The sequence below is a fragment of the Salvelinus alpinus genome, chromosome 18, assembly GCF_045679555.1.
Source record: "Salvelinus alpinus chromosome 18, SLU_Salpinus.1, whole genome shotgun sequence".
In the NCBI taxonomy this organism is placed as follows: Eukaryota; Metazoa; Chordata; class Actinopteri; order Salmoniformes; family Salmonidae; genus Salvelinus; species Salvelinus alpinus.
The window spans coordinates 36,099,699-36,123,620 of NC_092103.1; the positions used below are offsets into that span (position 1 = coordinate 36,099,699).

The following is a 23,922-nucleotide window of genomic DNA, read 5'->3' on the forward strand; positions in this document are numbered from 1 at the left end:
AAATGGAAGAAGTTCAAGATGACGGTCAATCACCCTCGGTCTGGGGCTCCATGCAAGATCTCACCTCGTGGGGCATCAATGATCATGAGGAATGTGAGGGATCAGCCCAGAACTACACGGCAGGACCTGGTCAATGACCTGAAGAGAGCTGGGACCACAGTCTCAAAGAAAACCATTAGTAACACACTACGCCGTCATGGATTAAAATCCTGCAGCGCACGCAAGGTCCCCCTGCTCAAGCCAGCGCATGTCCAGGCCCGTCTGAAGTTTGCCAATGACCATCTGGATGATCCAGAGGAGGAATGGGAGAAGGTCATGTGGTCTGATGAGACAAAAATAGAGCTTTTTGCTCTAAACTCCACTCGCCGTGTTTGGAGGAATAGAAGGATGAGTACAACGCCAAGAACACCATCCCAACCGTGAAGCATGGAGGTGGAAACATCATTCTTTGGGGATGCTTTTCTGCAAAGGGGACAGGACGACTGCACCGTATTGAAGGGAGGATGGATGGGGCCATGTATCGCGAGATCTTGACCAACAACCTCCTTCCCTCAGTAAGAGCATTGAAGATGGGTCGTGGCTGGGTCTTCCAGCATGACAACGACCCGAAACACACAGCCAGGGCAACTAAGGAGTGGCTCCGTAAGAAGCATCTCAAGGTCCTGGAGTGGCCTAGCCAGTCTCCAGACCTGAACCCAATAGAAAATCTTTGGAGGGAGCCGAAAGTCCGTATTGCCCAGCGACAGCCCCGAAACCTGAAGGATCTGGAGAAGGTCTGTATGGAGGAGTGGGCCAAAATCCCTGCTGCAGTGTGTGCAAACCTGGTCAAGAACTACAGGAAACGTATTATCTCTGTAATTGCAAACTAAGGTTTCTGTACCAAATATTCAGTTCTGCTTTTCTGATGTATCAAATACTTATGTCATGCAATAAAATGCAAATTAATTAATTAAAAATCATACAATGTGATTTTCTGGATTTTTGTTTTAGATTCCTTCTCTCACAGTTGAAGTGTACCTATGATAAAAATTACAGACCTCTACATGCTTTGTAAGTAGGAAAACCTGCAAAATTGTCAGTGTATCAAATACTTGTTCTCCCCACTGTATATTGAAATTATGATATCACTGGAGTCATTGCAAATCAATTTGTGCCACTTATGTAGCCTACCTGGAGCTGACAAACAGATTTAATAAACAGCCTATAACTCAGTTTGTTGTTGTAGCCTTGTGTTATTTTGCAATTATTAATGGCCATGTTTAGTTAATTAAATTGGAAGCTGTCAATTGTGATCTTGGTCACAGCTCTATCGCAAATGTATTATTCTCCACATGTAATGTCAGTTTCATTGTGGACTTTTCCCTGAAATTAGATGTTGGCCTATCAGGGGCTATAGGCTACCTGCATCTAGCTCAGCAAACCATGGCAAAATGTAATTGCAATTATAAACCCAGATTTTAGTCAGTAGCCTATGCCTAATAAAATAAGTTAATCTCACAAATAGGCCATTTATAACTGTTCGTAGTCTTAACATCTGGCACATAATAATGGCACAATTGCCAAAATATAGTCCAACATTAGTTTGTTTAAGTTCATCCAAGTGCTTCTTGCACAGATATTTCAAGATCCTGTCTAACTTTCATCACTCAAACTCTCCTGTCGGATTTATCGAAAGTTATGCACATGCGCAAACAGGGTTGATTTACAATTATTAACTGGGTGTTTTGAGCTCTGAATGCTGATTGGTTGAAAGCCATGGTATATCAGAGGCGTACCACGGGAATGACAACTTACTTTTTACTGTTCTAATTATGTTGGTAACCAGTTTATAATAGCAATAAGGATCCTCAGGGGTTTCTGGTATATGGCCAATATACCACGGCTAAGGGCTGTTCTTTGTGGTATATTGTCACGCTCTGACCTTAGATATAGCGTGACAATATACCACAAAGAACAGCCCTTAGCCGTGGTATATTGTCACGCTCTGACCTTAGATATCTATGTTTTCTTTATATTTTGGTTAGGTAAAGGGGGTGACGAGGGTGGGTACGCTAGTTTTTGTATTGTCTAGGGGTTTTGTATTGTCTAGGGTTTTTGTAAGTTTAGGTTTTTGTAGGTCTAGGTGATGTGTATGTTTATGGTGGCCTGATATGGTTCCCAATCAGAGGCAGCTGTTTATCGTTGTCTCTGATTGGGAATCATATCTAGGTAGCCATTTTCCCTTTTGTGTTCGTGGGTTCTTGTCTATGTGTAGTTGCCTGTCAGCACTCATTTGTATAGCTTCATGTGTCGTTTTGTTATTTTGGTTGGTTGGTTAGTTTGTTCAGTGTTCATTCTTAATATATTAAAGAATGTACACATGCTGCGCCTTGGTCCGATTCATACGACGAACGTGACATATATGGCCTGTGGTATATGTCTCATGTCCTAAGAACAGCCCTTAGCCATGGTATATTGGCCATATACCACACCTCGGGCCTTGTTGCCTAATCATAGCATTCAAAACAAGTTAGACTGACATCCATTGATGGAAAATTATCTGTAGAGTTTAATAAGGGCGGTTTGTCTTTTCTCTTGGAACATATCCTTAAACTCGCAATAATTATTATTTTGATGGAAAAACCTAATTTTGCTTCTTAGCCTACGTTGTTAAAAATTATGACGATATTCGTTCTTATTTAGCTCGAAAACGTTATGGAAAAGGGGTTTATTGGATAAATGTGGCAACTCCACTCTTACTGCAAAAAGGCCTTTGAGTATTCAGATGTCATCGGGCTAGAAATTTTTGTTGGACCTGGCAACCCTGGAGAGTTTTCAGTTGACGTAGAACGCCTCCTGGCGGCCATGTTGGAAGACCACCGCATGAATTATTTTGACAGCCGAGGGGCTACCCCAAACGGAATGATAAAAGTGACTAGAACTAGTTGATTCATCACCACGGTCATTTTCTTTGGAGTATATGGCTGCTCAAACGAGGCCGGAAACACAAAGGGGGAAAATATGTTTACAGATTACCCGCAATCATGAAACACCAATGAGATAAGACTCAAGAACTCAGAAAAGCAAGGAAACCTTTTTGCCCGTCAAGACCTCAACCCAGACAGCTGTCAATACAGGGTTTGCTACGATCATTTCATCATTGGTAGGTCAAGTCTTATCGATTTTGAGTTTAGTTTCGCTGTTATGCTAACCAGGCGTTAACAACACGAAGCAAAATTAGTTGGCTCGATAACTTGTAGTCTAGCTGTTAGCATGTGTCGCATGAGTTTCACCATAGAAATGCCGGTTTTTCACCAGTTTTTCACCATAGAAATGCCGCTTATAACAACATATTACATGCCTCTATCATCGCATTTGCGGGCTAATGTGAACCTACTATTCCTAATGTGATGAGTAGATTGGATAGTGATAATTTAGGCTGTTAATAAGTGCGTAGTGGCATAGGTTTATAGGCTATATCAGAGACGTTTTTTTCCTTTGCACGGGAAAAATGTGGCCTTTGATAACATTAAATGCAATTCTACTACACTTTATATCACTGGAGACATTAACATAATATTTTTTTAATACGATGGTATTCTAGGCCTACTATACTGACAACAGATCAATTAGAACGACCTTGTCTTGAAAGCAACCATGTAATCTAGACCGAGGTAAAGATAGTTTCAAGTTGGATATTCGCCAGTAGTTTTCCTTACGTCCACCAACAGCATTTACGGACCGTCAACATAGTGACAAAATAACTCTTTAACCATTACTCCAAACACTTTCAAAACTGGTTGTAGCTAACCCGATGGCATAGACACACATTGCACACCCTTTAGTTTGTCCATGTGACCTAATGACTTCAAACAAGGTTCCGTATGTCCACTGACTACCCTTCTATATTGCACACCCTTTAGTTTGTCCATTTTCATCTCACATGATTTTACATTAATTTTTCTAAATGTAGAATTTCAATAGCTCCTTGGTCATGTGACCTAGTGACTTCAAACCAGGTTCAGAATGTCCACTCAGAAGGCCTACACATTGCACACCCTTTAGTTTGTCCATTTTCATCTCACATGGTTTTACATGCATTTTTCAAAATGTAAAATTTCAATAGCTCCAAGGTCATGTGACCTAATGTCCCCTGACTACCCTTCTATATTGCACACTCTTGTTTGTGTACTTTCATCTCATGCTATTAGACTTAAATCTGTAAGCTTTGCACGCCTTCATTTTACATGGGTGTTAAAAATATATATTTTTTTAAATGTACCATCCTCGCAATAACTATCTTTCACATGGACACTGAAAAGATCTGCAAATGGCTATGTGGTATGGATGAAGGACAGGAGATGTGTTCAGAGGTGCTTAAAGGAAGGTGCACAAGTAGGCCTCATGAAAAACACTGTTTCATATGCTCTTTTTAATCACAGTAATAGGCAGTGATTTGTCAGTCACAGTGAACTTGATAATGTGAAAGAATCCTTTTCATAGCATCACTTTCATATACTGTACATTAAGACAAATCCTTCTATGTTGAGTATTAGAACGCAGTTTACATAACCTGATAATGACTTGATATTTGAGTGCATTCAAAACAAGCCACCTGCAGACAATTTACAAAATGCTATAGTGCATTTGAGGGTTTGTTTTTCTGATGAAAATAGTTATTTGATGCATGGCCTACTATTTCTAACTGGGGAAATAAATTCCTATGTCTTTTGTGAGTAAAATCCTTTTCCCAAAATTGATTTAGGTACATTTTTGTGAAGAGGTATGAGGGTTGTGATATGGGTCATTTAATAGTAAAATCATTTAACCTGTTTGGGCTGCAGAAGCAGTATTGAGTAGCTCTGATAAAAGGTGCCCATTTCAAACGGCCTCGTACTCAATTCTTGCTCGTACAATATGCATATTATTATTACTATTGGATAGAAAACACTCTCTAGTTTCTAAAACCGTTTGAATTATATCTGTGAGTAAAACAGAACTCATTTGGCAGCAAACTTCCTGACCAGGAAGTGGAAAGTCTGAAAACGATGCTCTGTTCTAGGGCCTGCCTATAAATGGGCATGATACGTATTGGTATACATGCACGTCATACACCTTCCACTAGATGTCAAGAGGCAGTGAGAGAAGAAATGGAGTGTTTATCTTGGTCTGAGGTGGAATAAATCCTCTTGGCATGACGTGTCACCCATTTCCTGTTTTCTGGAACGTGCGAGAAGGGACCTGGTATTGCCTTCTGGAAAGCTGTCGTTATAGATGGCTACTATCTCCGGCTTTGATTTTATTTGATAAATGTGAGGATATCATCGTAAAGTATGTTTTTTCAATATAGTTTTATTAGATTATTGAAATTTTTTCGGGACGTTAGGTGTGTTGCGTTGTGTGCCTTTGTTCAGGAAGGAGAGCTTCGCGCCACTTGGCTAGTGTGCTTGCTAATTCAAGAGGGAAAAAGGACGTTCTAAAACCAAACAACGATTGTTCTGGACAAAGGACCCGTTGTACAACATTCTGATGGAAGCTCATCAAAAGTAGGACCCATTTTATGATGCTATTTCATATATCTGTCGAACTTGTGTACTATTAGTTTTGCGCCCAGGTTTTGGGCACGCTCTCACCATAACGTAAGCCTTATGTCGTAATGAAGTTATTTTTAGAATTCTAACACTGCGATTGCATTAAGAACTAGTGTATCTATCATTTCCTATACAACATGTATTTTTTAGTAACGTTTATGTATAGTTATTTGGTCAGAATATGTGAGTGGCAGAAAAATATCCGGACGTTGTGGGAAAAAGATGCTACGTTAGCACAATGTATAACCACTGATTTCAGCTCTGAATATGCACATTTTCGAACAAAACATAAGTGTATGTATAACCTGATGTTATAGGACTGTCATCTGATGAAGCTTATCAAGGTTAGTCAAAAATTATATATTTTGCTGGTTTGTTACGATCGCTAACTTTTGCTGCTGGGAAATGGCTTGTGTTTCTGGCTATTGTGGTAAGCTAATATAATGCTATATTGTGTTTTCGCTGTAAAACACTTAATAAATCTGAAATATTGGCTGGAATCACAAGATGCCTGTCTTTCATTTGCTGTACACCATGTATTTTTCAGAAATGTTTTATGATGAGTATTTAGGTATTTGACGTTGGTGTCTGTAATTACTCTGGCTGCTTCGGTGCTATTTCTGACGGTAGCTGTGATGGTAGCTGCAATGTAAAACTGATTTATACCTCAAATATGCACATGTTTCGAACAAAACATAGATTTATTGTGTAACATGTTATAGGACTGTCATCTGATGAAGTTGTTTCTTGGTTAGTTTGGTTGGATCTTGGTTAGTTATGTTGGTTTTGTGCATGCTACCTGTGCTGTGAAAAATGTCTGTCCTTTTTTGTATTTGGTGGTGAGCTAACATAAATATACGTGGTGTTATCGCTGTAAAACATTTAAAAAATTGGACATGTTGGCTGGATTCACAAGATGTTTATCTTTCAAATGCTGTATTGGACTTGTTAATGTGTGAAAATTAAATATTTCTAAAAAATATATTTTGAATTTCGCGCCCTGCACTTGAGCTGGCTGTTGTCATAAGTGTACCGACGTCGGGCTTGCAGCCCAAAGAAGTTTAAGGGATCAATACATTTCTATATTGCTTCCCCAGTATCTGCATGAACCATCAGGCCAAGTGTTTTTGGTTGACCCTGCTGGACAGAAAGAGAAGGAGGAATCGGAAACACGCTGCAATCAAATTCAGATCTTAGTTATTCCATTGTACTGGATCTAAGTGTAATACTTTTTTATGACATAGTGTGAAAAACTCTCTTGGCTGCTGGCTCTGTCACTTTCAGACATGAACCACAGGGGTTCTCTGTAAAGAGAGAGTAATCCAAAAGGCAGACACACCCCTTGACTTTCAATTGGCACCGTTGACCTGTATGTATTCTCTCCTGAATGGCTCTGTGGTGCACAGTCTGGCAGTCTGACTAAAGTGCCAGAGGTATGAGGAGAGACTTCCTCCTTTGTATTTATGGGAACAAATATTTCCTAACACTTTGGATCCTATTCTTGGACAGTTAGAAGACACAATGCATCAATGCAAAAAAAAAAATATTACTAATTGCTGTCCATGAGTAACCTCAACCTTGTAGGTCTATGGATGTTTGGGCCAATAAAGTGCCAACTCAATTCTACCACTGACTAGTCTCTCATGCCTCTATGAACGGGAACACAGGGCAATAGTTTTTAATCTAAACCAGCCCTTTTTTACTACATAGTAGCAGTTTACCAGATAAGAAGTCAAGAAGAACAAAAGTAGATTGTTGTAAGGGTGTATTACGTCCTGTGCTGGCCACATTGTCATATCCATTCTGGATTCTGAGTGTTAAAATCATAGCTGAAAAATGACTTTATGTATGTGTATACATTTTCCGCCAAGATAGAACTGCCAAAGGGGGTGGAGTTGCAATCTACTACAGAGACAGCCTGCAGAGTTCTGTCATGCTATCCAGGTCTGTGCCCAAACAGTTTGAGCTTCTACTTTTAAAAATCCACCTTTCCAAAAATAAGTCTCTCACTGTTGCCGCTTATTACAGACCCCCCTCAGTCCCCAGCTGCGCCCTGGACACCATATGTGAATTAATTGCCCCCCATTTATCTTCAGAGTTTGTACTGTTAGGTGACCTAAACTGGGACATGCTTAACACCACGGCCATCCTACAATCTAAGCTTGATGCTCTCAATCTCGCCCAAATTATCATGGAACCTACCAGGTACAACCCTAAATCTGTAAACTCGGGCACCCTCATAGATATCATCCTGACCAACCTGTCCTCTAAATACACCTCTGCTGTCTTCAACCAGGATCTCGGCGATCACTGCCTCATTGCCTGCGTCAGTAATGGGTCCGCGGTCAAACGACCACCCCTCATCACAGTCAAACGCTCCCTAAAACACTTCAGCGAGCAGGCCTTTCTAATCAACCTGGCCCGGGTATCCTGGAAAGATATTGATCTCATTCCATCAGTAGAGGAGGCCTGGTTATTCTATAAAAGTGCTTTCCTCACCATCTTAAATAAGCATGCCCCATTTAAAAAAAATTAGAACCAGATATAGCCCTTGGTTCACTCTAGACCCGACTGCCCTTGACCAGCACAAAAACATCCTGTGGCGCTCTGCATTAGCATCGAATAGCCCCCGCGACATGCAACTTTTCGGGGAAGTTAGGAACCAATATACACAGGCAGTTAGGAAAGAAAAGGCTAGCTTTTTCAAACAGACATTTGCATCCTGTAGCACAAACTCCAAAAAGTTCTGGGACACTGTAAAGTCCATGGAGAATAAGAGCACCTCCTCCCAGCTGCCCACTGCACTGAGGCTAGGAAACACTGTCACCACCGATAAATCTAAGATTATCGAGAATTTCAATAAGCATTTTTCTACAGCTGGCCTTGCTTTCCACCTGGCTACCCCTACCCGGTCAACAGCTCTGCACCCCCCACAGCAACTTGCCCAAGCCTCCCCCATTTCTCCTTCACCCAAATCCAGATAGCTGATGTTCTGAAAGAGCTGCAAAATCTGGACCCCTACAAATCAGCTGGGCTAGACAATCTGGACCCTCTCTTTCTAAAATTATCTGCCGCAATTGTTGCAAGCCCTATTACTAGCCTGTTCAACCTCTCTTTCTTATCGTCTGAGATCCCCAAAGATTGGAAAGCTGCCGCGGTCATCCCCCTCTTCAAAGGGGGAGACACTCTAGACCCAAACTGTTTCAGACCTATATCTATCCTACCCTGCCTTTCTAAGGTCTTCGAAAGCCAAGTTAACAAACAGATCATCGACCATTTCAAATCCTACCGTACCTTCTCCGCTATGCAATCTGGTTTCCGAGCTGGTCATGGGTGCACCTCAGCCACGCTCAAGGTCCTAAACGATATCATAATCGCCATCGACAAAAGACAATACTGTGCAGTGGTATCCATCGACCTGGCCAAGGCTTTCGACTCTGTCAATCACCGCATTCTTATCGGCAGACTCAACAGCCTTGGTTTCTCAAATGACTGCCTCGCCTGGTTCACCAACTACTTATCAGATAGAGTTCAGTGTGTCAAATGGGAGGGCCTGTTGTCCGGACCTCTGCCAGTCTCTATGGGGGTGCTACAGGGTTCAATTCTCAGGCCGACTCTTTTCTCTGTATACATCAATAATGTCGCTCTTGTGGCTGTTGATTCTCTGATCCACCCCTATGCAGACGACACCATTCTGTATACTTCTGGCCCTTCTTTGCACACTATGTTAACTAACCTTTAGACGAGCTTCAATGCCATACAACTCCTTCCGTGGCCTCCAACTGCTCTTAAATGCAAGTAAAACTAAATGCATGCTCTTCAACTGATCACTGCTCGCATCTGCACACCCGCCTAGCATCACTACTCTGGATGGTTCTGACTTAGAATATGTGGACAACTACAAATACCTAGGTGTCTGGTTAGACTGTAAACTCTCCTTCCAGACTCATATTAAGCATCTCCAATCCAAAATTAAATCTAGAATCGGCTTCCTATTTCGCAAAAAAAGCATCCTTCACTCATGCTGCCAAACATACCCTCGTAAAACTGACTATCCTACCGATCCTTGACTTCGGTGATGTCATTTACAAAATGGCCTCCAACACTCTACTCAGTTGCCTGGCCCTCACTTCATATTCGTCGCCAAACACACTGGCTCCAGGTCATCTATAAGTCTCTGCTAGGTAAAGCACCGCCTTATCTCCGCTCACTGGTCACCATATCAGCACCCACCCGTAGCACACGCTCCAGCAGGTATATTTCACTGGTCACCCCCAAAGCCAATTCCTCCTTTGGCCGCCTTTCCTTCCATTTCTCTGCTGCCAATGACTGGAACCAATTGCAAAAATTACTGAAGCTGGAGACTGATATCTCCCTCACTATCTTTAAGCATCAGCTATCAGAGCAGCTTACAGATCATTGCACCTGTACGTAGCCCATCTGTAAATAGGCCATCCAACTACCTCATCCCCATATTGTTATTTATTTTATTTATATTTGTTTCGTTTTTTTCTCCTTTGCACCGCAGTATCACTATTTGCACATTCATCTTCTGCACATCTCACTCCAGTGTTTATTTGCGAAATTGTAATTATTTCACCACAACGGCCTATTTATTGCCTTTACCTCCCTAATCTTACTTCATTTGCACACACTGTATATATACGTTTGTATTGTGTTATTGACTGTATGTTTGTTTATTCCACGTGTGTAACTCTGTTGCTGCTTGTGTCACACTGCTTTGCTTTATCTTGGCCAGGTCGCAGTTGTAAATGAGAACTTGTTCTCAACTGGCCTACCTGGTTGAATAAAGGTGAAATAAAACATTTTAAAAATACTGTATGTGGGAATGTCTTATGTCCGTCCTACATGTAGTGTTGGTACATGGAATATTCCTCAACTGCATATATCATAAATTGCTATTGCAAATAGAAGTATTATGTTCAACAACTGATATTTTCAGATATTATTTTGACAAACACACTTTGGTGCTTACAATTCATTCTCTATTGTCATAGATATGGTGGGCACTGTCATCTGTGATCTTTGTGATATGACTTTCTTTAAGCACGTACTGATGAAACTGTCACTTAATATTTTTTTCTTAGTCTACAAACGCTCTACATTTATTCACTCTGTGATAGGGTTGGATCCTATATGCTACTTTTATTATTGTCCTGTAAATGGTTCAGTGCCTATAATTTAGGCTGTGTGAAGAATGGGGAATAAAGGAAATTACCTCTACTAATAAATTACTACTAGATTATAGTGAAAACAGCATACAAAGTTGGCTTGTGTATCCATTTGCCTATAACTAATCATAATTCCATTATTTTTACATAAAGAGAATACTTCAAAATGAGAAGATCCTGCCATGGAAAAGACGACTGGGCGGACATAAAGTGGAAAGGAGGGGAAATGACTCACACCATGCAGCTGGACACCTTCAGCTGTGGGGTCTTTGTAATGCAGGTTTGATAATTATATTTTCAATAATGAATGGTTAGCTGTTATGTGACAATTAGGTCAAAAACTCTATTTTATTTTTTGGTGTAGATGGCCAAGGAAGTTGCACAGAACTTCCCCAACATCCCCTCCCAAATTTATATGGAACCTTCAAAAACACATGGAGCAACTGCGAAATGAAATGGGTGAGGATATACTAAAAATGTCTGGTATGTAATGACATTTAATTCAAAGTAAATGTAAATTCTTTATTTTTATGTAGTTGTGTGGGACAGCCATATGTTCAGTTCATGCTTATGATTTCAGAGTTCAACAAAGCCAACAACTGCTTCATGTGTGTCACTGATAAAGAACCTGGATGTGGCCCAAAGACTGACTGGGTTAGTAACTTTATTTAACATGTTTATATCTTTTGACAACAGTGACGGCATGTTAGACAATTTATGATATAACATAATGGATGGCTAATTCATCATTCGTCATACTGCATTGATATTTTATATTATTTATAACGTGTTACGTTTTATTTTGATTGAATGTTTTGCATGCCAACGGTGGTTCCATGTGCTGTGCCCAGGAATGAAGACAAAAGAGTTCATCAGAGTAAAGAACACAAACTGGAAGTGCTGTCTTTGTTGTTGAAAATGTATGCTATACCCCATCCACACTGAAGAGGCTCTGAATGTACATCAACCAGGGATAAAGAGAAAGTTAACACTGTGAAATGTTTCATACTTAATTGAAGTTAAGTGTCTGTTGACATGTTGGAAAAGATTAAAGGTCTACAATTTGTTTAATTTGTCAATATTACATTTTTATTAATTGATTTACTGGCCACCATTACTGTGGTTACATGTTCAGTATATGTATTGCCCAGCAAACCCACTGCAGCCTACCTCACTAGCTCACTCTCCATCCCTGCTTTGGACAATTAATAGCATGACTCTTGTACTTTGCCCTTTTCCTTTATGGTTGATATTAACGACGAAAGGAGATATTATCTGTCTCGCTCCTATTGTGTACCGCTGTTAAATACTGTGGAAAAATAAAAAACTGGGAAAATAGGTACTTAGAACTACCAATTATTGTAGATAAATATTAAAATAAAGGGTAAACACAACACTGGACTGAACCCCCTAATTGTCAAACTAATATTAATGTACAACAATATAGAAGATGCATGACTAGAGGTTACGCAATATGGGTGTATATCTACTGTACGCTTCTTAGGTGTGTAATTTACATGACCAAGGAGCTATTGAAAATGTGAAACTATGAAAAATGTACGTTATACCGTGTGATTTTACAGTACACAAACAAGAGTGTGCAATATAGAAGGGTAATCAGTGGTCATTAGGTCACATGACCAAGGAGCTATTGAAATTCTACATTTTGAAAAATTCATGTAAAATCATATGAGATGAAAACAGACAAACTAAAAGGTGTGCAATGTGTAGGCCCACAGAGTGAACATTCTGAACCATGTTTGAAGTCACCAGGTCACATGACCAAGGAGCTATTGAAATTTGAATGTAAAAAAACTTTGTTTACGCTCCCTAACTAATTCAGTTTGGAATACAAAATGCTGTTCACATTTCCACATGTTTATTAGCTTTGGAAAGCAAATTAATGTCAGAGTCGTGAAAATCAGACCTGTGCAATGTTGTGCACAATTTTTCCAGCATCATGACACTTATTTGGAGTCTATGGCTCAAGTGGTTTGAAAGCTATTGAGGTTTGAAAGCGCGAATATCCTTTGAATATCCAACTTTAAACTGTCTTTACCTCGGTGTAATCTAGGCCGAAAAGGGGTCTTGGCTAAAAGGGATCCAGCTTTTCGCAAATTGACGTAAAAAGTTTTATTTAGCTTTTTAGCTAACCTTTTATTTAGCTTTTTAGAAGACATCCCTCAGTTATATGACATGGTTGTCATATGCTGTGCTTTGGACAATTTGAATGATTCGGTTGTGTCAATTGAGTAGAGCACCTTGTCATGACAAAAGTGCCCCCTTAAATTGTATGAATATAATGTAATTTGGAACGTTTAAAAGACTTGTTGATATTGTAAACATACTGTACTTTAAGCTATATTGTTGTTTAAGTGAAAAGACAAGTATTTTGTCATCTTTGCTTTGCCTAGCCCCATTGAATAAAAAGTATTTCTTATGGCCCAACTATTGCAATGTTCCTTCATTCACCGGGCAGACAGGATAGTGGAGTCAGGGAGAGGCTGCCTTTCTGGTTCCGGGGATTTTAACTTGGCGTCACTAAATCAAAAAGATATATAATTCACATGCGTTGAATACAACAGGTATAGATAGACCTTACAGTGAAATGCTTACAATGCAGTTAAGAAAAATAAGTGTTAAAGTATTTACTGAAATAAACTGAAGAAAATAATTAAGGTGCAACAATAAAATAACAGTAGCGAGGCTATATACAGGGGGTACGGGTTAGTCGAGGTAATATGTACATGTAGGTAGAGGTAAAGTGACTATGTATGTATAATAAACAGAGTAGCAGAAAAAGTTTGACATGGGCTCTCAAATCCTGAAAGGGTTCTACAACTGTACCTTTGAGAGCATATGGACTGGCTGCATCACTGCTTGGTATAGCAATAGCATCGCCCTCGATCGCATGGCGCTACAGAGGGTTGTGCGGGCAGCCCAGTACATCACTGAGGCCAAGCTCTCTGCCATCCTGAACCTCCATATCAGGTCAAAGACCCCAACCACCCAAGCCATAGATTTTCTCTGCTGCAGCACGGCAAGCGCTTGAACAGCTTCTATCCCCAAGCAATACGACTGATAAATAGCTAACAAAATTGCTACACAGACCAAGTGTACCTTGCATCTTTATTGACCTTTTATTTCAGTATTTTGCACTGTCTATGCACACTCACAGGGCCCTACACACTGTCACTCCAAAACAAACACTCACTCCATTTTCTCACTCACACATATTATGCACATACATTTATACAAACTCTACACACCCACAAGGTGCTGCTACTCTGTTTATCTTATATCCAGTTGCCTAGTCACCTGACCCCTATACATATCTACACCCATCACCCCAGTATCCCTGCACATGTAAATATGGTATTGAATTTTTACGTTTTTTATATTTCCTGTATATAGTATGTTTGTTTACTTTGTTGTGTATTTCATATTTCTTGTGTGCTTTTTTCTAGTAATACATTTGATTATTGCATTGTTGAGTTTTGAGTTTGCTTTAAAGGCATTTTACTGTGCATGTGACATTAACTTGAAACGTGTCATTCTTTTACAATTTAAACACATTTAGCGTAGACAATGTAAGGTAAACTCACCCCATTCCGTACAAATGTGCGCAACCGCAACATTCAAACGAGGCTAAAAAGAAAACTAATGGGACTGTAGCGACTGTAGTGTTTACTTCTGTTAGGAGAATTTTGTTCTCATGTTCATTAACCAATTCAATTAAAATACTCTGTTACTAAGAATTTGTAAGGTTCTTATTAAAATGAAACAGACAGAGGCCAGTCTACTTAGTCAGCAGGTTTATTTACGAGAGCTCTGCTTATCATTTCCTGTACATTGGTCTATATACCTCACATTTCGTCATAAATGTCCCTCCTCTCAGAAACAATGACAATATAGTTCACAAGTCTTCTCCTTCTCATATATTGCCTGCCACCTGTTATACAATATACTACAAGCCCAAGGTCTCTCCCCTCCCTGGGTGGGGACAGAATGTCCTGAAAGGAACACAGTAGTACAGCTTGTCTGTCGATAGCTCCTCTTATCTCATACATTGTCTCACACTTGCACCCTGCTTACATACTAAAAAGGAACAAAAAGTCCTTGTACTAGTTCTGACTAAAACTACACACATCAGATTTAGATTTATGATTCTAATAAATTTCATACAATCATACAGTGACAGGGTAGAATTCTGTTAGTTATAGTTCTACGTTAAATGTATACATCATTTAGTCATTATTCATAAAATTCATAACAACTTCAAAATCGGCGGTGTGAACTAGGTTTCTATTCAAGCGTTGATCAACATGGTAATGGCTCTATAGTATTGGAGAAAAGTTGAAAAAACGGACCCTCCGTTACATCGTGGCGTGTCATGTCGTAACGTACAGCACGCATAAAGCAACTATTTCTGTCTTACAATCTCCACCAGGTGTAGCACTTCTCTCATTGTTTAAAAACAAGAAATGGACAGTGACAGAGGTAAGGTGGGATACCTAGTCATTTTTTGCGTCATCATTGCATGCGATCATCATTCTCAAAGCCGCTGTTTACTTCTAAGATCACTTTAGCACCGCCCTAAAAACCCGATTAAAATTCGACACAAACCTTCAAATAGGTATGTAATCACACATTATATAAACTCTTTATAGTGTTTTATATTTTAGAGGCGATAAGGTGATAAGTTGGACAGATCGAGTGAAAAAAAGCAATTTTCCCACACGACATCTCTCCTTCTCACTATCAGGCATTAGTTTCGCTTCCCCACCCGCCATTTTTAAAAAGCCCCAACGGGGCTCATTGCCTGCTTGAATTATGCAGAAACGGGCAGTGTTTAGGTCATGTAATTGATTCTGTTGGAAAGGGGAGAAATTGTGCTTTACAATGTTATTGACATTACAGTTGATCTGGAAGTATTACGTTTTTGGGGCGCTAAAATAAGGGCAATTGTACGGACCAAGGCGATGTACAAGTTTACGCGAGTTTACTTTAGTTGTTGTGGTAGTGTAACCAATGTGAAATGGGTAGCTGGTTAGCGGTGGTGCGCGCTAATAGCGTTTCAATCGGTGACGTCACTCGCTCTGAGGCCTTGAAGTAGTTGTTCCGCTTACTCTGCAAGGGCCGTGGCTTTTGTGGAGCGATGGGTAACGATGCTTTGAGGGTGGCTGTTGTGCAGAGGGTCCCTGGTTCGAGCCCAGGTAAGGGCGAGGAGAGGGACGGAAGCTAAACAGTCTTAAAAAAGTGGCTTGGTATCTCCAAGTGCCACTTAGACCTTCTGGGAGAAAAGTATCTGGCATTGAACTTGGTAGTAGTTATATATTTTAAGCTAAGGATCCCATCTGCTTCCAGACATTTCACCACCTAGAGGACATTTCTGATCCCCAGCCCCATCGGCATCCCTACAATTAACACATTCCACTACTTTCCCAAATACTACACATTCCTTTGTCTCATGCCCTTCTGCACATTTCTCACACCTTGAACCCTCCCTCCTGCACACTTCTGCCACATGCCCATAAGCCTGACACCTGTAACATCTTGATGTATTTGGCACATACGCTCGTACAGGATAACTTCACTTTATCAGGCAAAGACTCAACTTCAAAACTCAAAAGAACAGAAAATGACTCTTCTGTTTCCCCACTCTTGCCACCCTGTCTGCGTCGCGTCAAACAACGAGCATCACATACACCGGGAATCTTTGCCCTCAGCTGGTCAATGTTTATATCTACTGCTACCCCAGTTATCACTCCTTTCATTGGTGCCCTTTTCTTGAGAACGAAACAATTCACTTTTCTTGCCCCCATTCGTTTTACTTCGAGCGCATTCTTCCTCTGCCCAAAATAAACACAAACAATTATCACTAGACCACTTCTAGTTACCCTCACCGATTCCACATGACCCAACTCTTTTTTCACCCACCCTGAAACCACAAATGGATCAGCCAAAAGGCAAGAGTCCACTTTTTCCATAAACTTCACTCCTACTGTCAGACTCTTCTTCATCCTGATCCTCGGTATATACCTCGGTCTCCGATAACTTTACCGCACTTACCACCTCCGATACTTCGCCCTCATTCACTTCCATTTCTCCTCCTGTCTTCAGCTCCCGCTGCTTACACTTTCTACCATTCTTCTTTGACAAATCATCTCAATTTTTTCCAAATTTTTTATCCGACTCAAGTTCACCCTCTTAGACCTCCTCTCCTCTTTTTTTTCTCTCCATTCCTTCTCCGTTTTCCAAGTACGTCTCATTATCATAATACTGCCGCTCCATCCCTGACACCAATCTTTCACTTGCTTTCTCTAGGGACTCCATTTTCCCCTTCCGGAATTCTGCTCATGTCACCAATAACGTGCATAAAACAACGCAGCTGGGCCTTCCGACCTTCCAATACAATTCACAACAGTCCGCTCTGTCGACAATCGGTCGGAAAAACTCTCTCTTAAAAGACACACCTTTTAATTAAATTTTTATATTTTTAGTCTTTTTTTAATAAATTTTTTATTAACAACAAATCAATAAAGGAAGTACATGTGGGAACAAAAGGATATATACATAATATACAAGGGACAATTGGGCTAGGGGGTACAATATCACATTACACAAGGACCTTAAGTTAAGGGACATACATACACTTATAATTCTTAACAGCTTTTTTGTTAGTAGAGTATTTAATTGTCTTAAAATATAGTTCCATTTCTTTTTGTAACGTAAGAAAATGTGGTGTTTTGTTTGTAAATGTACATTTGTGAATATGAAATTTGGCCAAAAGAATAATGAAATTAATTACATAAAATTGTTTCAGCTTATTTCTATCGTAGGTAAAAAATCCAAGCAGTACATCTCTAAAATCTTCATAAATGTGTTCAATTATAAATCTACTAATGTCTTGCCACAGTTTCCTTACATGAATACAATGCCAAAAAAGATGCAACACCGTTTCTGGGTGGTCATTACAAAAAGTACAATTTGAGTTAATTTTTTCCTTTTGTAAACTTTGCTTTGAGTAGAAATTCCAGTTTTGATTTGACAGAAATTCAAATTTGATAGACTATATGCCTATATGACTATATATCTATCAAATCAAAACTGGATTTTTTTTAAAGAATGCTAAACATTTATAAAATAAATCATACCCAGTTTGATGTTTCTGTGACAAACGTTGAATTAGTTCTTGATTTATACCCCTTTAAATGGCATTTTATAGATTTTATGTATTTATATGAAATAAAAAAATAAAAAATCTGGCTTTTTCTGTTGACTGTCCATTGACTGTCCGTTGACTGTCCAAATGTGTGAATATAAAACCAACTTTACCTCGGTGGTTAAAGTGCTGTAACTGTGGGGACGCCGATGGTGTGGCATATGGGGGTTGTGCAGTGGTGAAAAGACAGGTGGAACTTGTCTTTTCGTGGACTTCAGGAAACAGCAGAGGGTGCACCCCCCTATCTACATCGGCGGGATCGCAGTGGAGAAGGTGGAAAGCTTCAAGTTCCTTGGCATACACATCACTGACAAACTGAAATGGACCACTCACAAAGACAGTGATGTGAAGAAGGCACAACAGAGCCTCTTCAACCTCAGGAGGCTAAAAAAATGTGGCTTGTCACCTAAAACAAACTTTTTAAAGATGCACAATTGAAAGCATCCTTTCGGGCTGTATCACCGCCTGGTACGGCAGCTGCAGCACACTATGTCAGAAGAAGGCCAAAAAGATCATCAACGACATCAACCACCTGAGCCACTGCCTGTTCACCCCGCTATCATCCAGAAGGCGAGGTCAGTACAGGTGCATCAAAGATGGGACCGAGAGAGTGAAAAACAGCTTCTATCTCAAGGCCATCAGACTGTTAAACAGCTATCACTAGCACATTAGAGGCTGCTGCCAATATGCATAGACTAGAAATCACTGGGCACTTTAAGGAATGGAACACCAGTCACTTTAATAATGTTTACATATCTGGCATTACTCATCTCCAATGTACAGTCGTGGCCAAAAGTTTTGAGAATGACACAAATATAAATTTTCACAAAGTCTGCTGCCTCAGTTTGTATGATGGCAATTTGCATATACTCCAGAATGTTATGAAGAGTGATCAGATGAATTGCAACTAATTGCAAGTCCCTCTTTGCCATGCAAATGAACTGAATCCCCCCAAAACATTTCCACTGCATTTCAGCCCTGCCACAAAAGTACCAGCTGACATCATGTCAGTGATTCTCTCGTTAACACAGGTGTGTGTTGACAAGGACAAGGCTAGAGATCACTCTGTCATGCTGATTGAGTTCGAATAAAAGACTGGAAGCTTCAAAAGGAGGATGGTGCTTGGAATCATTGTTCTTGCTCTGTCTACCATGGTTACCTGCAAGGAAACATGTGCCGTCATCATTGCTTTGCACAAAAAAGGCTTCACAGGCAAGGATATTTCTGACAGTAAGATTGCACCTAAATCAACCATTTATCGGATCATCAAGAACTTCAAGGAGAGCGGTTCAATTGTTGTGAAGAAGGCTTCAGGGCACCCAAGAAATTCCAGCAGACACCAGGACCGTCTCCTAAAGTTGATTCAGCTGCGGGATCGGGGCACCACCAGTACAGAGCTTGCTCAGGAATGGCAGCAGGCAGGTGTGAGTGCATCTGCAAGCACAGTGAGGCGAAGACATTTGGAGGATGGCCTGGTTCTTCTTGACGAGGGGCAGCAAAGAAGCCACTTCTTTCCAAGAAAATCATCAGGGACAGACTGATATTCTGCAAAAGGTACAGGGATTGGACTGCTGAGGATTGGGGTAAAGTCATTTTCCTGTGTCATGCCAATAGTAAAGCATCCTGAGACCATTCATGTGTGGGGTTGCTTCTCAGCCAAGGGAGTGGGCTCACTCACAATTTTGCCTAGGAACACAGCCATGAATAAAGAATGGTACCAACACATCCCCCGAGAGCAACTTCTCCCAACCATCCAGGAACAGTTTGGTGACGAACAATGCCTTTTCCAGCATGATGGAGCACCTTGCCATAAGGCAAAAGTGATAAGTGGCTCGGGGAACAAAACATCAATATTTTGGGTCCATGGCCAGGAAACTCCCCAGACCTTAATCCCATTGAGAACTTGTGGTCAATCCTCAAGAGGCGGGTGGACAAACAGAAACACACAAATTCTGACAAACAAGCATTGATTATGCAAGAATGGGCTGCCATCAGTCAGGATGTGGCCCAGAAGTTAATTGACAGCATGCCAGGGCGGATTGCAGAGGTCTTGAAAAAGAAGGGTCAACACTGCAAATATTGACTCTTTGCATCAACTTCATGTAATTGTCAATAAAAGTATTTGACACTTATGAAATGCTTGTAATTATACTTCACTATTCCATAGTAACATCTGACAAAAATATCTAAAGACACTGAGGCAGCAGACTTTGTGAAAATTAATATTTGTGTCATTCTCAAAACTTTTGGCCACAGACTGTATATACTGTATTCAATACTATTCTATGGTATCTTAGTCCGTTCCGCTCTGACATTGCTTGTCCATATGTATAAACTCTTAATTCATTCCTACTTAAGATGTGTGTATTGGGTAAATGTTATATATTTTGTTAGATATTACTGCACTGTCGGAGCTAGAAGCACAAGCATTTCGCTACACCCGCAATAACATCTGCTAATCACGTGTATGTGACCAATAAAATTTGATTTGATTTGGGTATGACGCTACAAGCTTGGCACACCTGTATTTGGCGAGTTTCTCCCATTCTTCTCTGCAGATCCTCTCAAGCTCTGTCAAGTTGGATGGGGAGCATCGCTGTACAGCTATTTTCAGGTCTCTCCAGAGATGTTCGATCAGGTTCAAGTCCGGGCTCTTGCTGGGCCACTCAAGGACTTTCAGAGACTTGTCCCGATGCCACTCCTGCGTTGTCTTGGCCGTGTGCTTAGGGTTGTTGTCCTGTTGGAAGGTGAACCTTTCATCAAGAAGTTCTCCGTACTTTGCTCTATTCATGTTTCCATCAATCCTAACTCGTGTCCCAGTACCTGCCGCTGAAAAACATCCCCACAGCATGATAATGCCACCACCATGCTTCACTGTAGGGATGGTTGCAGATTTCCTCCAGATGTTACGATTGGCATTCAGGCCAAAGAGTTCAATCTTGGTTTCATCAGACAAGAAAATCTCGATTCTCAGGGTCTGAGAATCCTTTAGATGCCTTTTGGCAAACTCCAAGTGGGCTGTCATGTGCCTTTTACTGAAGAGTGGCTTCCGTCTGGCCACTCTACCATGAAGGCCTGATTGGTGGAGTGCTGCAGAGATGGTTGTCCTTCTGGAAGGTTCTCCCATCTCCACAGAGGAACTCTGGAGCTCTGTCAGAGTGATCATCGGGTTCTTGGTCACCTCCCTGACCGACCAAGGCCCTTCTCCCCCGATTGCTCAGCTCTAGGAAGTGTCTTGGTGGTTCCAAACTTCTTCCAGGTAAGAATGATGGAGGCCACTGTGTTCTTGGGGACCTTCAATGCTGCAGACATTTTTTGGCACCCTTCCCCAGATCTGTGCCTTGTCACAGTCCTGTCTCGGAGCTCTACGGATAATTCCTTCTACCTCATGGCTTGGTTTTTGCTCTGACATGCACTGCCAACTGTGGGACCTTTATATAGACAGATGTGTGCCTTTCCAAATCATGTCCAATCAATTGAATTTACCACAGGTGGACTCCAATCAAGTTGTAGAAACATCTCAAGGATGATCAATGGAAACAGGATGCACCTGAGCTCAATTTCGAGTATCATAGTAAAGTGTCTGAATAGTTATGTAAATAAGGTATTTCTGTTTTTTATTTTAAATACATTGCCAAAATGTCTAAAAACGTGTTTTTGCTTTGTCATTATGGTATATTGTGTGTAGATTGAGGAAAATAAATAATGTAATTTTAGAATAAGGCTGCAATGGTAACAAGATGTGAAAAAAGGGAAGGGGTCTGAATACTTTCCGAATGCACTGTATGTCAGTCAAGGACATTCATATTGTAACACAATTTGGTACACATGTTGCTAACACTGTCAAGACTCAAAATATGCGAGAAGATTCATGTTTATCTCTTGATCTGTTTGAAATTTGGCACACATGCTCAGGGATATGAGTCTAGCTAACCCACGTGATATCTCAAACACCACTGGCCTGACTTTTACAGAACTCGGGTGAATGATGCGTCTTGCCATAGACATCCGGTATGTACATAATTCGTGGGGGACAACATGTTTACTGTTTCCTTGTTTTGGATCGAAAAGGTCTAGGTAGCCTAGCAACCTGAAGTTTGAATATATACCAAATTTGATCACATTCACATTTTTCCTAACACAAAGAAATTGGCCTATTTTAGGCTTTTAATACCAAGTGTAGGCTACAAATATTTTAACGCTACCGCTTTGTTTCCCCTGGCCATAGGGGATCCGAGCGTATAGGCTTCTTCTCTAGGCTATCTGCAGCTGTGGTTGTTATCGGTTGATCATATTGAAGCACATATTAATTGTATATGATTTGTAGAGATAATGGATCCTTGCTGTTTGGTTGATCCATATGTGGTGTCAGGTTGGGTGGAGGAGAGGTTGGGGACTGTTGAGTTGGTGAAGGTAACTCGGAGTGGACTTGTGATGATTTATTGTGTTTCCAATGCCCAGAGGGAGAGGGCGCTCTGGATTACGAGATTAGGGATAATAATTGTGACGTGGTTTGCTCTCCGGAGCAGGGTGCCGTTGAAAGGAATGATAACAGGGGTGGCATTAATAAGTGTTGAGGAAGAGCAATTGAAAATGAAGATTCCCGGTGTCTGTGACACCCGCAGCTTGATGAGACGTAGATCCGGTAGGGAAACTGAGAAGACATTATATGTCATGCTGAGTTTTGATGCGGAATCATGACTAGGTAAGGTCAAGGTAGGAAGTGTCAGTTATCCCGTGAGAGTTATGTAATGAAAATATTACGTTGTTTTAGGTGTCAGGGTTATGGGCATATTACAGCAGTGTGTAGGAGGGAGATGCCTAGATGTGAGAAGTGTGCAGGAGGGCATGAGACGAAGGAATCTGTGGTATCGGGGCTGGAGATCGGGGGTATCCGGTTATAGAAAGGCAGATTGAGGTTGCCAGGGTTAGAGCAGTACAGAAAGTGTTGTATGCTGAAGCAGTGAAGAGAGTGGTAGAGGAAGATGGGTACAGGGTGAGGGATCCTGAGAGGATTCCTGTGAGTAGGCAGCACAGGAGGATGGTGGCACCGTAATTGGGGAGGACGGGCTCGTGGTAATGCCTGGAGTGGAATTTGTGGAATGGAGTCAAATACATCAAAAACATGGTTGGCCATTCCATTGGCTCCGTTCCAGCCATTGTTATGAGCCGTTCCAGCTATTGTTATCAAGAGAGCGTGATGGGAAGAATATGTGCTTCAGCAAGGTGGGCTTTTTAGCATTTATAGTCATGGTTGTTAATTGTACTGCAAACATGTATCTTAATTCACAGAAAATAGAGGTTGTAGCGGCAGAGAAGGACTTGGGATTGTGGGAATTTACTGCAGAACAGCTGCAGTGGGTGTTGCGTGGTAGTGATATCCTCTCAGACCTGGTCTGGAGTTGGACTAGGTAGGGTTAAATAGTGGATAGTGGTGTTTTAAAAAAAAGATGGGGCTAATATGTGGTTGGGTAATTTTCCTTATCCTTTTTCCTAATTTTGCGTCTAAGAATATAATCTAGGTATGCCGTGAATGGCCTCACACACCATTACAGTAGGTGGCGGTGTATGCATCTAAATGTTGGATACGATCCGCCAACCAAATCCCAAAGAAGAAGTAGTAAGTAAATCAGCAGGGGACAAGGGGGGTGAGAACATCACTGGCTTGGCCCAGAAGATTTTTTTTTCGGGAATGACCGCGTGTGTTTGCAGTGTAAACAGCACGTTAGCGAGAAATGTCATTGAATGTTCGTGCTATTGGGAATCTATATATCTACTAAGATTAAATAGATTAGTGCACCGTTTGGATTACGCAATTGTACAACATGGTGAGTTATGGTTAAACAAGACGCGACTTTGTAGCCAGCTAACGACTTTCCAGACCGCGGCATGGTTCGACTCATGCCACCAGGTTTACTTCCTTGGTTTCACCAGA

General features: G+C 40.9%; 1 protein-coding gene and 1 long non-coding RNA gene across 7 annotated transcripts in view; both read left to right on the forward strand.

The window, feature by feature from the left end:
* Positions 1-2,812: 2,812 nt before the first annotated feature.
* On the forward strand, positions 2,813-13,210 carry LOC139544249 (uncharacterized). Of its 2 annotated transcripts, none has more exons than XR_011668839.1 (5): positions 2,813-3,142; positions 10,916-11,042; positions 11,127-11,221; positions 11,343-11,467; positions 12,912-13,210. It is a non-coding gene; the product is annotated as an uncharacterized lncRNA (long non-coding RNA). The 2 variants fall into 2 exon arrangements; XR_011668838.1 differs by having other exon boundaries at positions 2,815-3,142; positions 11,343-11,416; positions 11,614-13,210.
* Positions 13,211-23,617: 10,407 nt separating this feature from the next.
* setx (senataxin) overlaps positions 23,618-23,922 on the forward strand; it is a 58,223-nt gene continuing 57,918 nt past the window's right edge. For 3 of the 5 annotated variants that reach the window (XM_071351784.1, XM_071351787.1, XM_071351786.1), the window contains exon 1: positions 23,624-23,815. In XM_071351784.1, coding sequence (XP_071207885.1) covers positions 23,813-23,815 — 3 coding nt within the window. In that variant the 5' untranslated portion in view covers positions 23,624-23,812. Of the gene's footprint in view, positions 23,816-23,922 lie in introns of all 5 variants that reach the window. The other 2 variants (XM_071351788.1, XM_071351785.1) reach the window with 2 other exon arrangements.